The sequence below is a fragment of the Poecilia reticulata genome, linkage group LG11 (genome assembly GCF_000633615.1).
Source record: "Poecilia reticulata strain Guanapo linkage group LG11, Guppy_female_1.0+MT, whole genome shotgun sequence".
In the NCBI taxonomy this organism is placed as follows: Eukaryota; Metazoa; Chordata; class Actinopteri; order Cyprinodontiformes; family Poeciliidae; genus Poecilia; species Poecilia reticulata.
In genome coordinates, this window is record NC_024341.1 from 12,676,782 (window position 1) to 12,692,674 (window position 15,893).

Below are 15,893 nucleotides of genomic sequence, written 5' to 3' on the forward strand. Positions count from 1 at the left end.
TTTTTTTGTTTGTTTGTTTCTTCTTGCTTGATTCAGGCTTATGCTTCACATGCACTTCCAGAGGCTCAAATTTTCTATTTTTAATAGCCTTATTGCTGGCTCAGTCTGAGTGGTGGGAGTCCAAAGGTTCCTCCAAATGATGAGTAATCGCCTTGCAGCAAAAAAAAAAAAAAAAAGCAATGAGATTGCATAAGACTTGTTTGGGATTTTTCACGGGTTTAAGCCTTGTCATTAAACTTGAGTATCCAGACCAGACCTAGCAGATTAGTGCATCACAGAAGAACATAGCAGTTATAGAGCGGAAAGGTTGTCGTCCCTACTGAGCATGTTCACGTTTTCTCATTAGATCACAAATTCCAGTGTATTTTATCTGCACAAACGACAAAATGTGCAGCATAATTGAGGAAAAAAATTATGCAGGGTTTTCAGATCTTCTGAACATTAAAAACAAACAAAAAAGAGTACTATGCATTTCTGTTCAGCCCCGGTCAGCTTGATACCCCTAAATAAAGTCCACTGCAACCAACTTAATGACTCTGGAAGTCATTAAGTTTTAAACCGACTCCACCCGAGTTGAATTTAATTACAGTATCAGTCCAGTGGAGATTCATCTGCAACAGCATCATGAAGACCAAGAAGCAAACGAGACGGAAAATATTAATGCTGCACATCATTTTGAGCACGTAATGATGCTGCGACTGTAGTGTTTATAGAATACAGAAGGAAAATCAGTTTTCTTTCCTGTCACTTGAAAAGGGTTTTGATCCAGTGATGATTTTGCTGCAGGCCCAGCAGCAGCAGCTAACAATGTTGATCCATTTTCAGAGCTGCGTGTCACATCTGATTCCCCATCATCTGTAGCATATAGAGCAACCATTCTTGGCTACAGAAATGTTTGTTTTATTGAAGCCACCAAGCTTTTACTGAGCTCTAGAGTTCAACACAACCTAAGAAACTCATGTTGAAAGTGAACTTCTCCACATGAGGACAAACATTCTCTGTCAACACCCTTTTGTTTGCTGGCTGAATGATTTCAGAAAAAGGAAAAAGGGGAAAACAAAGCAGGCCTTTGGTTTATGTTATTGTTCAAATCATAATTATGCAGAATTCAAATTACTTGTTAGAGCGCAAAGCTAAATGAAAGGAGCTGCTTTTGAATATTTTAGCTTTCAACTCCAAGTGCATATGCAGAATAACGAAGAGACTTTTATGCTATAAAAAAAAAAATCAAGCTTTAATAATGGTGTTAAAATAAGCCCAGTTCTGTCAAACTGCTGAAAATGTAATTTTCTTCTGTTGTAATAAGCTCAAAAACTCCTATAATAGTAGTCAGACTTACTGTCACTTAGTGCAGTAAAGTCACTTTCATAGTTGTCACTCAAGTTGCAGAATGATCAGCTGGTGCTGGAGCACCCTGATTGTTGCTCCCGTCTTCTGAATATACAGGCAATTAACAATCTGAAACTATTTTGGCAACCCCTGCCGACTTCAACATTTATTCAGATTTAAAGTCGGACACAGAGGTAAACAAAATGGTTTTGTTGTTGTTTTTATTCAATGTGTATATCTGGATTTAGCTCTGAACCATAAAAAAGTGACAGCCACAAATGCTGCTGTTCATCCTTTATGTGAGAACCTGGTAACCCAAAACCACAAAGAAATAAACTCTCTACTGCACAGAAAGGTTTCACAGTTCTGAGTGGGTTTTTTTATATTTGTTTTAATGGACATAAATCATTCCTTGAATGTTGTTGTTATAATTCTCACCCACGTTGTCCGTGAGAGCAGATAAAAAATAAAAAAAAATCATTAACAAATGACAAGGACAAACAGACACACAGGATGGTTTATTCAAATGCCATCTGGTATGAGCTGCTTATGGATATGCTGGTGTTTAACGACACACTGCGTTGTTAGATGGATGTAAGGTAATTTAAAAATATTTCTCTTAGTCCTGGTGGCTCATTTTTTCCCCCCATTGCGATCTGAAGAAAACTGTTTGAGTGAATTCACACATGTACTCGGTGCCATTTGAAAAAATGTTTATTGATTAATTATCGGCTTCTTTTGCTCAGTTCCTTTCATTTTTAGTCGGATTAGACAGAAACCCCATGGAAATAAAAGCGCGACGTTGATATTGTTGGAAAAGTTTCCATGCTTTGGTGAACTCTAAAATCAAGAAGCAAAGTTATCCCCCAGAAATACATTTGGCATCTCTCTCCATCTCACCTGCTTCTCCTCCTCCGCCTCTTTCCAGGTAATGCAGGTGGTGAGAGAGCAGATCATGCGAGCGCTCTCTGTGAAGCCTAATTCCTTGGACCAGTTCAAGAGTCGCCTGCAGAACCTGAGCTACACAGAGATCCTGAAGATACGTCAGTCCGAGAGGATGAATCAGGAAGATTTCCAGTCCCGGCCCATCTTGTAAGTCTAAAAGGGAAAAACAAATGGTCAATTCCACTTTTTTTATTTATTTAAAAAAAAATTTTTTGCCAGATTGTAAAATCTTTCTAGTAAAAATTCATTTTATGCCGTTTGGAGTAAACGGTATAGACTAGGAGTATCTGCCTAATCCTATTGGTATTAACTGTTGTAATCCATTTTTTAACATAACTCAATAGGTATTTAAGCCAAAATAGTGCAAATATTCAAATCACCATAATCCTTAATGTCTCTGGAATAGCTTTTCCATTTTCTTTACATTTTTCATCTAAATGCCAAGCAAATGGCCTAAAACAGGCTGCACCAACTTGCTCTTTTTTTTTTTTTTTTTGATGAATCTCTGCATTAAATTCTAAGTATCTGCAGGCGGCCTTCTTAGTCTGCGCTCAATTAATGGCCCTCTCAGAGAGCCCGTGTATCATTAATCCAAGTTCTGTATCGGAGAACATTGTTCTGTCCTTGTTTTTAATGGAGTAGGTAGCAGTTTTGAGAAATCGTTGCGCTGAGAGAACTCGTCTCTTTCAGCGGTAATCAATGCTGCGCTAAGGGCTTATTGAAGGGGAGAGACCAAAACCTTCACAGACTCCTAATCCCGCCGGACACAATGCAGTGACACAACGGCACACAAGGAGTTCCTGAATAAGTTAAACGTTCACTGCAGAACAGCATGAAGCTTCTGGAAGTGAAAGGCCGCGTTTTAAAACGTAACCGCTGCCTCTGCGGATGAGGAAATCAGAACGAACTGAAATATTTACTTTAAAAAAGAAAAAGGCATTTTTATTTGTTCTTTCATTCCTTCTCTTTTGTTGCTTAATTCATCTCTGAATGTCCTCTCCAGTCGAACTAATCAATGTTTTACAGATGCGTCATGATAGGTACTCCTCAATCCCTGACGGTTTTTTGCCTCATTTCTTTATTCCATCACCTTGCCAGGTGCCTTTCCTTTGTTCTGCCCCTGCGATCCAGTGCTGCGAGATTTTCCGCATTCACTTGAATTAATCAATTTAAATTGAACCTGCTTGCAACGTCGTAATAAGACAAAGTAGACGAGGCGTTCAGAGGTGTGTGGCGGCAGCAGAAAAGTGCCGCACGAGAGATAATATTCACCTTGTTCACTAAATTCTTCAAGATTTCTGACCACAGATCCACGTCTTGAGTGGGACGGTCAATGAACCAAACAAAGTAAAGGTGATGAAGAAGAAAGTTGAAATGATGAATGAAGGGTGCAGAAAAACAGAGATGCGCTCATCAAGATGTTCTGGCCGATAATCTGATTTGGTTAAAAACCCCGACCTGCTGATACTGATTCTTCAAAGGGATGGAACAAAATTCCCAGTTGATTGGTAGCCTGGACCAACATCCAATATCCGGTATTAGGAATGCTGTTGCCTTTTGAAATAGCTTCTCGCTTGTTTTGCGTTTCCTCGGATTTAATTTGAGCAGCTCACACACACTGAAAAAAATCTTATCTTTGAGTTGGAAAAAGGTAAGGGCCTGGGGCTGGTCAAGTGTAAAATTGGCCAAATTGCGTCACCAACCAATTACTCCGTGAATCGTTTTATTATTATTTTTTTTTTGTGTAAAATTGGCTTCGGGTCTCGTCCAGAGCCCACAAATCAATGCTGAGAATCAACTTCTTGACTTGGCTTGTGCATGTCATGAACTTAGCCCTCATAGTGCATCTTTGATTTTTCTGTGTGTTCGTGCTTACATAAACATTTTTTTTATAGTTGTAAATTTTAACTTCTCTCTGTAAACTGCTTTGGTCTCGTTGATTTATTGCTGGTTTTTCCTCCATGTCTCAGGCTTGCCGAATTACAAACACTAGGATTGATTGTGCATGTGTATTTAATGTCTTTTAACACAGATTATTTAAAAGACTTTTTTTGTTTTTTTAGATGGCTAATTTAATCTTCTAGATACACTTTGCAGTTCAGGGCCACTTTAAACAGACTGCAGATGATTCCGCAAACGAGTAATCTGTGTTTATTTTCCCACAGGGAGCTGAGAGAAAAGATCCAGCCAGAGATCATGGAGCTGATCAAACAGCAGAGGCTCAACCGTTTGTGCGAGGGGACCTGCTTTAGGAAAATCAGCAGTCGCAGGAGGCAAGGTGAGGCGCTCTGGACCCACACATGGTTTTTAATTCGCACTCCTCCATCCGCAAGGACTCCTTCTTCTGATTTCTTCCTCATATCCCTCCTTTTGATCTTCGTCACCGTCTCCTCGGTCCCTTTTCTTTGTGAAAACCAGGCACGACACATTTCATCAGCGGGGATCTTTGAGCCTCTGGACTGCTGCAAATCTGCACTCATGATCACTTGCACGAATCCTCTGGCTCTCTCTCAACCTTTGAAGTCGAGAGACACGGAGTGGAACAGGGTGTCTTTTAAGGCATAAAAAATGCATCGCGAGTCTTTTCAAAAGTGCGTGCACGACATCTTTCCTACTCCCATTTGCCCTTCACGACACACCTCCGCGGCATGCAAACACGGCCGCAGTTGGGTTAAAACAAACGTTTTTATAAAGTTAAAAACTTGAAGATCAGCGTAGTGATTTAACTGCAGATTCTGCAGCTGTAATGGCACTCCTTTTCCTCAGTGATGGAAAATAAGAATAAACCACCAAGAATGTACACGTCTGCTCGGGTCGGAGTGCGTTAAAATCATCCAGTCTGACATTTCATATTCTATCTAAAAATGTAGCAACTGTTGCCATAACCCCTCCAACTTTTGCTCTCTGAAATAACATGTTTTTTTTGTTGTTGTTTTTTTCTTTTTGGAGGTGTTGTGAGGGTCTCTCTGAGTCGGTTCATTTCAGCGCTTTACATCCTCATTAGGATTTGTCTGGTCAGGTGCCATCAGAGCAGGATTACATAATCATAACCTTCAAAGGAAGACAAAAGATGGCAAATCAGATTTGAGAGAGGATCCTGCATTAACGAGGTACGATCAGCTGTGATGTAAAACCCTCGTCGTCTTTGGTGCTGATATTCGGTGATGGGGGTTTTTCTTCTCTGTTTTATTACCCTTTCATGGTTCTTATCTCCAGGAGGGAATCCAAGTCTCACCTTGAAGTGTTTTGTGCAAAAAGGTTCGGAGCGGCTGTCGTTGTTATGTCCCACCTTTAAACCACAGAACTTGCTCATCTTTACATGAGTCCAACTTTACGCCACCGTTGATACCTCGCCTCACCGCTCAGAGGCATAACAGATAATCTTTAACCCTGAATGTATTTATTGCAGCTTGGTTTGACTTCCTCTCTTAGATTACCATTTATCCCGCTCCTCTGGAGCATTGCTATCTCGGTTCTGTTTTAAGTGCTTTGCTTTTGGGTGAATCTGCTCAGCCTTCAAATTACTCCTCTCCTCTATCGGTCCTCCAACAACATGCACATATCCGTCTTTCCTCTCTGAGCCTTTGTTCTCGTGCCAGCTGGGCATGTGTGTAAATTTGGAGTGCACTTTTTTAGATGCCTTAATTAAGCTGAATGACGATTAACAGTTTGTTTCGTCTCTCTTATTTATTTTTTTCTTTGCCGTTTTAAATAGGGGTGTGTAATAATATCGATTTTGTGATATATATCAATATTTTCTTTCCTAGACAAAAATTGATATTCATCCGCAAGTATCGTAACATCCAACTGTGTCACCTTGCTCACTCACTGCTTGCTTTGCAGGGAGAGTGATTAGGTCATCAGGCTTAGAGTGATTCCTGTTTCAATTAAACATGTTTTCTCACCGCTTCTTTGATTCATTTTGTCCAGCTGTCTGTGTCCATGTCCAACCAGAGCCAGGTATTGTGTAGTTGGTGCTGTTAATAAGTTTTCAGTTAAATTATTTCAGTCCAACTCTATAACAGTCACAAAATGTCACCAAAATCACTCTGTCCCTCTAAAATCTTTCAGAAAATCGCAAAAGTGTATTGAATTGTATCATTTGCAAAATATTGCAGTATATATTGTATCGTGAACAGAATGCCGTGTATCGTATTTTATCGTGAGATTATTGTATCACCACAGCCCTAGTTTTAAACTTGCCGCAGCTTCTTCTCGTCTCACTGTTTAAAGATCCTCCATCCTGATCAGATGTATCCATAGCATTAAATATTAATTGACCTCAACTCCACTGTTGAATTATTCCCCTCTCTATCCTGTGCTGTCCATTTAAAACGAATATTTCTCTCGGAAAGCTTCTGTTCTTGAAGCGCACGGGGGGAAAAAAGTGCAGCGTTTCTTCAGCGGTTTTATAGCTGGTAGCTGTATTTTCATCTCACCCAGGTGTACTTTATGAAAGGAAGAAAATCTTGGCCAGAACTTTTTTTGTATCTCATCTTTCATGGCTGCATGTTGTTGAATCAGTCGAAGCCAAGAGGAGAGAGAGTTCGCGCTCCGGAGCGCAGACACCTGCAGGCGCACCGATCCATCAGCCTGACGGCGAAGCCGAACAGTCGATCTCGTCTCCTCGCTTCGCAGTAACCAAACGGATCTTTTTTCTTTTTTTTTTTTTTTTTTATCAATCTGCTCCCTGTGGATCGGTACCACTCCACACCCGCCTGGAACCAGCCGGCTTGTTTTCAGCAATTAGGATATGGCAACTGTTCAGACTCCAGCCAGAGCGTTGCTGCGTGTGTGTGTCTGCTTGCTGCCAGTGACACTAAGCTTGATGCCCACTTTGGCAGAAAAAGATAAGCTAAAAGAATATCGGACTTGCTGCAGAGTGGTGGAGAAGCAAAACTCTGCAGTTATCACTATATAGAGTACAGGCCCCAATTCTTTAGTCTTTAAACCACTTTAGCTTCACTGTTTATCAACTTTGCACTCATTAAAATGGAGTCTGTGCCAGCAGATTTCCTTTTTTCTTAAATAGGATTTTCATCTTACCCACAACTTTTCTAATATTTTTTAGTTTCATCATCCGGTTGCGTTTGTGTGAAGCTGCTGCTTCTCTGTGAAATTAAACTGTGTTTAAAGCAGGATATTGTCACAACAATTTAGCCATGTATCTGCTTGTAAACCCTCTCAATTATTACAACGGGAAAAACACCGAATCACATAAAAGTTGCATTTTCCTGCATGAAAATGTAACCGTTTTTTCCTGCTGCCAGGGCAGACGTTCGCGTTATGAATCGGATTCATCCTTGAATTTAGCCTCTTCAAGTTTCTCTGAGATTTTTTTACATTTCTTTTACCTTTTCTGAGAAGAAAAGGTCCCTTGTCATTGGTTGACTTGAGGTTACTGGATATTGCTGCTGGTTTGGTAAAAACCGACTGTCTGTCGTCATGATCCCTCCCTTGTGGAGAGGATCTTCACCCGTCTGTGGGTTTTCCTCAAGGCTGTCTTTTGGCTCTGATCTTTTTTTCTTTTTTTTTTTTTGTCAGCTAATTTTCTCTCTCCTCTTGATGACTCATGCTTTTTGCCAGCTGCTGTTTATTTCATAACTCGTCTAAATCCATCTCTTGTTGATTCTTCCAGATAAGTTCTGGTACTGCCGGCTGTCTCCGAATCATAAAGTCCTGCACTATGGAGATCTTGAGGAGAGCCCCCAGGGAGAGGTCCCCCATGACTCTTTACAGGACAAATGTGAGAATCCATCAAATTTAGCTGAAGGTTTAATTATCAGTTTTCCTAAGTGTTCTAATTAAATGATTGCTTTTTTTGCACAAATAACACCAGTTTAGAAACCTGTCATTCTGGTAGATTTGTCAATAATAACAAAACCAAAGTGTTTACCCAGTGCTGCAGAAAAACAAGACTCCAATACTTTATTTTTTTTTATGTTTTAAGTTGCACTAATTGCAACTCTGATGTTTTTAGCGTGCCTTGTATTGAAAGCTGTAATCACAGGATTCCAGGGCTTTCTGGAAAAATGTGACGTTTGATCAAAAAATTTTCTGATGAGCATAAAACTGTATTATGCTGTTATCCATAATCAAAATCATAATAAGCGGTGTTGATTCAGACTTGGTTACATAAAACACAGCAGGCTGCAGGTACAGCTAACAATTCATGTGAAAATGGCTAATTTGAAACTTCAAGTATTGGATAAGGACAACAATAATAATTACCATTAACAGTTTTATATCCTGTAAAAGATAAAACTATTTAAACATTGAGAGGTCAGAATAAAGTAGAAGCTGCATTTTCTGGTTTAGTTTTTTTCACTGTGATTATTTTTTTCCAATATATGGTACAACTTTAATTGTTTGTTTTTAAGAATTTTTGCTACAAATATTTATTGAGCATTAAATACATATCCACAGTAGATTTAAGCTAAAAATGCCATACTTGGGTTTGAAGAAATCTTTTAATTTGATCAATATGTTTCTTCGAACTGGAAGTAATGTTACTGATTTGAAGTGTCAGAGATAAATTGGCAAATTGTCTGTAGAAACATACAAGCAGCTGGTCAGCAGGTATAAAAAGGGCCCGATTGATATTTTGCCCAATAAAGATTTTTTTGTGGCTTGTTGAGAAAGATTTTCAACATCCCGGCTGTGCTGGGAAATAGTATCCCTTCTACGTTGTCCTCTTGCCGTTTGGGAGATGTCGGTCTCATTTCCCCCATCAGCAACAAGGTTCTCGGCTGAAACATAATAAGTTTATGTTTCCTTCTTCCAGGAGTATGAATCATTTCCCCCTTAACTGTCAGTGCAGATTGAATACCCTTTTCTTATTTTACTTAGTTTTTACTTGGATTTTAATTGCTTGAATTAACCAAGCAGCCATCTGGGAGGGCAGAGTTGTGTGTGTGTTGTTGTTGTTGTTAACTGTCATCTGTCCTCTCTGCAGTGCCTGTAGCTGATATCAAAGCTGTTATCACTGGCAAAGACTGTCCTCACATGAAGGAAAAAGGAGCCCTCAAGCAAAACAAGGTGTGTGTTGAGTGTTTGCGTGTGCATGTGAACACATGCAAGTGCCTGGGTGGGTGTGTATCCAGCTAAGAAAGCATGGGTGTGTGTGCGTGCATGCATTCGTGTGCGTGTGTGTGTGTGTGTGTGTGTGTGTGAGAGAGAGAGAGAGAGAGAGAGAGAGAGAGAGAGAGAGAGAGAGAGGTTGCATAACATTATGTCAGTTACATAAATTCTGCTTTTGNGTGTGTGTGTGTGTGTGTGTGTGTGAGAGAGAGAGAGAGAGAGAGAGAGAGAGAGAGAGAGAGAGAGAGAGAGAGAGGTTGCATAACATTATGTCAGTTACATAAATTCTGCTTTTGGAAATAACACAATAACTTACATCTCAGTGGCTTTCGCAGAGGCAAACGCATTCATCAGCAGCATTTTGTTCACATAAATGACTAAATAATTTGTTGTTGACTGAAATCAGTCAATTTTTTTTCCCCCATTCCTGTTCTAATATGTCAGTAACATGAGCATTCACTCTGGAGCTTTAACCAGAATGAAAGCTCCGTCTCGTCTCCATCCATGTACACATCATTCAGTAATTTGCCCCTGCAGACCTTCGTCCCCCACCCACAGGACTCCCTTATGTTACGTCTTGTACTGTAGACAAAGAAAGCAGCCTCCTCTGGAGCTTTCCGCCCGTTATATCCCTGTTAATTCTGCACTTTTCAGACTTTTATTTTAACCAAAAAGTTGTGCACGTTTTCCTTCCACTTCACAATTATGTTCATCTTTGTGTTCTATCCTTTAAAAACCAAGTCAAATACATCAGTTACGATGATGATAAATGTGGAAAAACGTCAAGGAGCGTGAATACTTTTGCGAGGCACTGTGTATAATGATGTGACTCAAATAAAATGTCAGATTTTAGACGTTTTAATGTCTTTCTGACTAAAAAAGGAAAATGTGATGTACTTTTCCCCAGACTAGCCTGCATGGCTTTATTTTCAGCAGCGCTAGCAGTACAGCTCTATGGGTTGCCGACTTCTTATCATTTCATCCATTGGCTAAATATCTCTTCCACCGTGGTTCGTTAAGTGCTTATAAAGAGACAAGTGCTAATAAAGAGCTGTATTACTGCAAATGCAGTAATACAGCTTTTTTTTGTTTTTACAGTTCTTTAGAGCTATTGAGCCTAAACCCCCATTGTTAATAAAACACACCTGCTTGGGACAGTGACTATTAAACGGACAGAGCATTTATTCTCTCGCTCAAAAAGCAGAGCGTTTTTCCCTCTGAAACAAATGAACTGAAGCTGCATTATTTATTATCTGCCCAGAAAGTGCGGCTGGGCTGCAGCCCCAGACTAAATGTTTAATTATCTGCTGCCTGAATCCAGACTCAGAGTATCCAGGTGAAATTGGTATTGGATTCCTGCTCTAGTCCACGCTGCATGTCGCGTTCCTCTGAGTTTTGAAATCCTGGTGTCTTCAGACACAGCAGAGTCTGTAATATAGACAAATCTCATATTTTTCTAGCTGGCCCTTTGTATTTCAAATTCTTTTACTCATTTGGATGCTAAAAACAAGCCGCTGATTTTTTTTTTTTTCCTGCAGCATTTTCTGACAGTCTGATGTGATATTGCGTATTGGAAATTGTTTTTTGCATACCAGTTCAGACATGTCCTCTGTATACCCCCATCTGTGAGGCTTCCATAATAACACATATTGCCTTGCTCCATGGACAAAGATAGTTAATGGTTTCTGAAGGGTAGCAGGATCACAACAGTTCAGCATATTTGCTGCACATCACCCACAAAATATTACTTTTAATCTGTAATATTTGTTGCTATGCTAGAAATCCTGTCACATAGTTTTCCCATTGCCCTCCTAAATTCACAGATTTGTGCTACGACTCCCCACCTACCGTTTCGTTTTCCTCTCTTCCTCGCGTATTCCATTCCTGTTGACGACTCCGGTGCCGTTTTTGCACAGTTTCCCCAGCGCTCATCCTCGTCTGCTTTCTGCCCCGTCCTCTCTGCAGGAGGTGTTGGAGCTGGCTTTCTCTGTCCTCTACGAGTCGGATGAGTACTTGAACTTCATCGCTCCTGACAAGCATGAGGTAAGTCGGCAGAGGTCGACTTGGTGGCTGTTGGCTGCGTCAGACAGAATAAAGCATGTTTGATGAAGACGAGGACAGGCGGGTTTCTAAATATAAATTCGCCGAGTGTCATATTTAGTTGATATTCAAGTGTTTAAGTGATAACGGACGTACGATACTTGAGGCACTGGTTTGTTTAGGTCCTACCTCTGCCTTTCTGTTTGAGTTCAAGCATTTTTAAAAACAGTTTTGAGTATAAAAGTAATTTGAAGTGAATGTAAACACTGAAGTTGAATTGCATGTACAATATTACTATGAAAAAAATATATATTTGTACATTTTCAAATTTGTTTGCTTTTTTTTTTTTGTCACACCTTAAATTTGGAGAGTTTTCCAGTGTGATCAGTCTGCTTAAGGTCACATCTCAGAATTTCCATTGGATTTAGGTCCAAACTTTGACTGGACCACTACAAAACCTTCATGATTTTTTTTTTTTTTTTTTTTGAGCTATTCGGCAATAAGCCTGCAGGTGTCCTTTAGATCATTGGCCTGCTGCAAACACAAATGTCCCAAAGGTCACCAGAAATCCTCCTGGAGGATTTTCTGGTAGAGAGAAGAATTGATGAAAATCAGGTCCAAATCCTTGGAAAGGGATTTTCTTCATGGCTGCCAGCAGGTCGTCTATGGCCGATTTCCCAATTCTAGAGGTTTCTCAGTAATTAGGCCGCGGCGGAGCGACACTGAACTCCACTACTGCGTTTCACAGCAGTTGTTTCATGATTCAACAAGGGAGATGTCTAATATTAAAATTTGTCTTAGATCTGAAACATTTTAGAGGGTTGGAGAAAAAAAAGAAAAGCAAAAATAGAGGAAATCAGTTTGGGGCAAAGAGTTTTTTACGTCACTGTATGGCATTTGCCTCGATGCAGCATCTGTTTGTCGACAGGAGAGAAGTTGATTTTAGAACAGTGGAGAAGTCTGATTGTGTCATCAAGTCTAAACTGCAGGAAACGTGAACCGTAGTCTGTTGTAATGAGGTTTTTCAGCGCAGCACTGTTGAACTGAAATGTATTTTACAGACATCATCTTTGTTCCTTGGATTAATTTCAATGCGATGCTTTGGTTCGGCCCGTCTCTCTGCAGTACTGCGTATGGACGGACGGTCTGAACGCTCTCCTGGGGAAGGAGATGACCAGTGACTACACCAAAACAGACATGGACACCCTGCTCTCCATGGAGATGAAGCTTCGCCTGTTGGATCTAGAAAACATCCAGATTCCTGAGGCGCCTCCCCCGATTCCCAAAGAACCTAGCAACTATGACTTTGTTTACGACTGTAACTAGACCTGCACCCCCCCTCCCCCCGAAAAGCCTGACCCCTGCCCCCAAAAAACCCAGTCTGCACCGTCTGTATTCACTGGACCAACCAACCCCCTCTTTTCTCAAATACTGGAAGAAGCATAAAGAAAAAGTGAGTGATAATGGTGAGCTCTTGTTTCTTGTCAGAGCTTTATAAGAGGAAAAATAGTAAATATTGATGTTAATATTTCCACTTGATGAACCGAGGGAGTCAGTGCAGAGTCATCAGCCAGGGAGCGTTTGTTTGTTGCGTCTCCACATCGCCGCCATCGCTTTCCTCCTGTGACCTGATGTTTCCAAACTTTCTTTTTTTCTTCCTTTCTGCCCAGCTTCATGCTGTCTTCTTGCTTCTGTAGACAAATGCGTTGACATTTCATTCTCTTCACCTCCTTTGTTGTTTTTTTTTAGGTTTTTGTTTTGTTCTGGTTTTTTTTGTTTGTTTGTTTTTTTTTTCCTCAGGGTTTTCTTGTGAGGGACAAAGATTGCAGAGATCAGGATGACAATTTTGTAAATGGAGGGGATTTTTGTGTCACCTTGTCAGAAGTATTTATATTTTGTCACATTTCCACTTACTTTGTGGCAGCTAAATGTTTTGCAGCAGGCTGGATCTCGCCCAGCGGACCCCACAGTTCATTAAAATACTTCTTTGTCTTGCCCCAGTCTCACTTAACACGCTCTGAAGACTGTTCAAATAAGGTGATTCTCAAAATCCAACCACTTTACCACAGTATTTTTTTATACACACGTTGATGTTATTGAAAACCACAGCTGCTCGTTACTCATAACGTACACAGTGGCAGTGCCATCAGACATCTGTATGTCGTTAGACGACATACTCTCATTTTTTTTCCTAATTTGAGTCTTTTTTTTTTCTGTTTTTATTTTGAAGACTGCTGTAAACGACAACATTCCTAAGCAATATCGGAGCTTTTGTTTTGTTTTGTTTTGTCATGTGTAATGTGGTCATCATTTAGTAATTTTTCAAATTGTGAACAGCCTGGTTGTGGGTGTTTAAGTAAAGGGAATTTGACTTTTTCATTTCTCTCTGTGTATTTTTCAGACTAATGAAGGCCACAAAGTTGAGAATTTATGTATTTTTTTAATTTAAGGGGGAAAAAAAAGGAAGCATCATTTTTATTCCTAGTATGATTTATATATTTTTGTCCTTCCTATTTAATGCCTTCTTATCTTCATTAGAATTTTTTTTCAAAGCCCCTAAAACTGCTGTTTACATTAAAAAATATTACAAAAAAACTCTCTGTCTTCTCTTAATTTATTGGCAAGTTTAGCACACAGTATGTTTAAATAAGCTTAATTTAAACACATCAGAGTTCATGAACTTATTTTAGTTGTCCCTATTGCAACACAGGCTGGAAAATTCCCAGTGTTTTACAGTGAAGGGATGGAATAAGTAACTTTTTGCCATGACGTCGTCACCCCGTTTTCTTTTGGCATACCTAATGATGACATAACGTCTGAGAGGTCCCCAAGTGGCCAAATAATTGCTAGTCGGAAAATAGGTCGGGCTGCCATGATGTTGCAGCTAGTTGCAATCTTTACTTTGACACTTTAAGGATATCTTAAACTCACTTCACCTTCAATCACTGATTGTCACCGTTGTCCATCATCAAACCTCCAGCTTTTCACAATCAATTGCAAGCTAGACAAAAAAAAAATCATACGGTAGCTGACGACACTTCCAAGATCTCCAGTGTCAATGAATCAATATCAACCGTCATCTTTGCTAGCTGTTGTATTTTTCTTTGGTGGGATTTGACTAAAAAGTACCAAGAGAGCCTGATTCCCTGTGGGTCACTAAACCACCCTCTTCTGTTTGATCAAAACAGTTTTGATCTATTTTGGTACAGAGTAATGGGAACATATCCGGGAAGAAAAAAAAAAGTGCTGTGCTTTCTGCTAGTCTGGAGCAAATTCTGGTGAAATTCCCTTGAAGTTTCTATGTTTGAAAGACAGCAGTTCATGAATCATTTGGGATGATTGATGAGGAGGAGGAAGTACTAATGCAAGAAAGGCCCTTTTTCTGGTGGGAAATGAGTATGTTCCCTTAATACACCTGAGACCTAAAGACATCTGAGGGAATTTAAAAGATAAACTGACTCATTTCTGTATGTTTACAGTGCTCTTTGTGCATACGCGACTTTGTCTCATAGCAGGTGCTTGAGACATTGATTAAGGAGATGGAGACTCCCACTGGACCGTTTCTGCTGTCCTCCCTTGATGTGTGGGACTGAAGCGAGACCACGGCGACCTAAAACCATGTTCCTCCTGCTATTTTTATATTTGCAGAACCTGCAAGTGCTTATTGGTGTAGGTTGACAGTAATAGGAAAAATAAATTAGGAAAAATGAAGTCAAGTAAAATTTGAAGCCTTTCTCCAGAAGAAGCTCATATTTTCAGCAAAAAATAATTTAAACTTACAAAACTTAGAGCCTTTTTTTATTTCCTCGCTAATATGATTGAGTCAGGATTTCATTTCAGAATAGACTATATTCGTAAATCTTAAAATAACTAGAAACATTTGCATTTCCTGTGAAAATGCAGTGTGAATGCTGTAAAATGAATGTTTTTAGTGAAAATTGCAGAAGAATTTGAAGTCAACGTCAAAAGAGTTGCAGAAGTGTAACAAATGGGCAGAAGCAGCAGAATAATGCCAAAAGCTGGACTCGTAAAAAAAAAAATCTCTCATCTGATTGGTGCGTTTTGTGACAGACCAGTCACTTTTAAGTATGTTTATGTATTTGGAACATAAAGCCTGATATTGCTTTGATAATTTGGTTGATTGTTGTTGCATTAGACTGTGTCTGAGTGAAACGTGACACAATTTAATCAGGATTATGATGCAAAAGCCCGACTTTGATATAGTGTTTTCAAATTTCTAGTTTTCAGATACCACTGACCTGCAGGTTTTAGATGTTCCCTTTAAAATTGGGTATTAAGGAATTTTTATACCAGCATAACCTTAAAAAGAGCTACAGCTATTTCTGCTTTATCTTATCCATATTCATCCTACCTAAACAGGTAAGTTTGTCTATTAAACATTAAAGTATGCTGACTTTCTACAAGCCAGCTGGTAGACAGTTTTTTTGAAGACATTAATGATTCTACTTGTGTTTTTTCCCCCAGACTAACTCCTGCCA

The 15,893-nt window shown here is 39.6% G+C and overlaps 1 protein-coding gene across 6 annotated transcripts in view; it reads left to right on the plus strand.

The window, feature by feature from the left end:
* The window catches only part of elmo1 (engulfment and cell motility 1 (ced-12 homolog, C. elegans)), a 98,700-nt gene extending 84,854 nt beyond the window's left edge, over nt 1-13,846 (plus strand). For all 6 annotated transcript variants that reach the window (XM_008421812.2, XM_008421816.2, XM_008421815.2 and 3 more), the window contains 6 exons: nt 2,258-2,421; nt 4,440-4,552; nt 7,913-8,020; nt 9,230-9,312; nt 11,320-11,397; nt 12,520-13,846. In XM_008421812.2, coding sequence (XP_008420034.1) covers nt 2,258-2,421; nt 4,440-4,552; nt 7,913-8,020; nt 9,230-9,312; nt 11,320-11,397; nt 12,520-12,720 — 747 coding nt within the window. In that variant the 3' untranslated portion in view covers nt 12,721-13,846. The remainder of the gene's footprint in view (nt 1-2,257; nt 2,422-4,439; nt 4,553-7,912; nt 8,021-9,229; nt 9,313-11,319; nt 11,398-12,519) is intronic.
* Nucleotides 13,847-15,893: the final 2,047 nt, after the last annotated feature.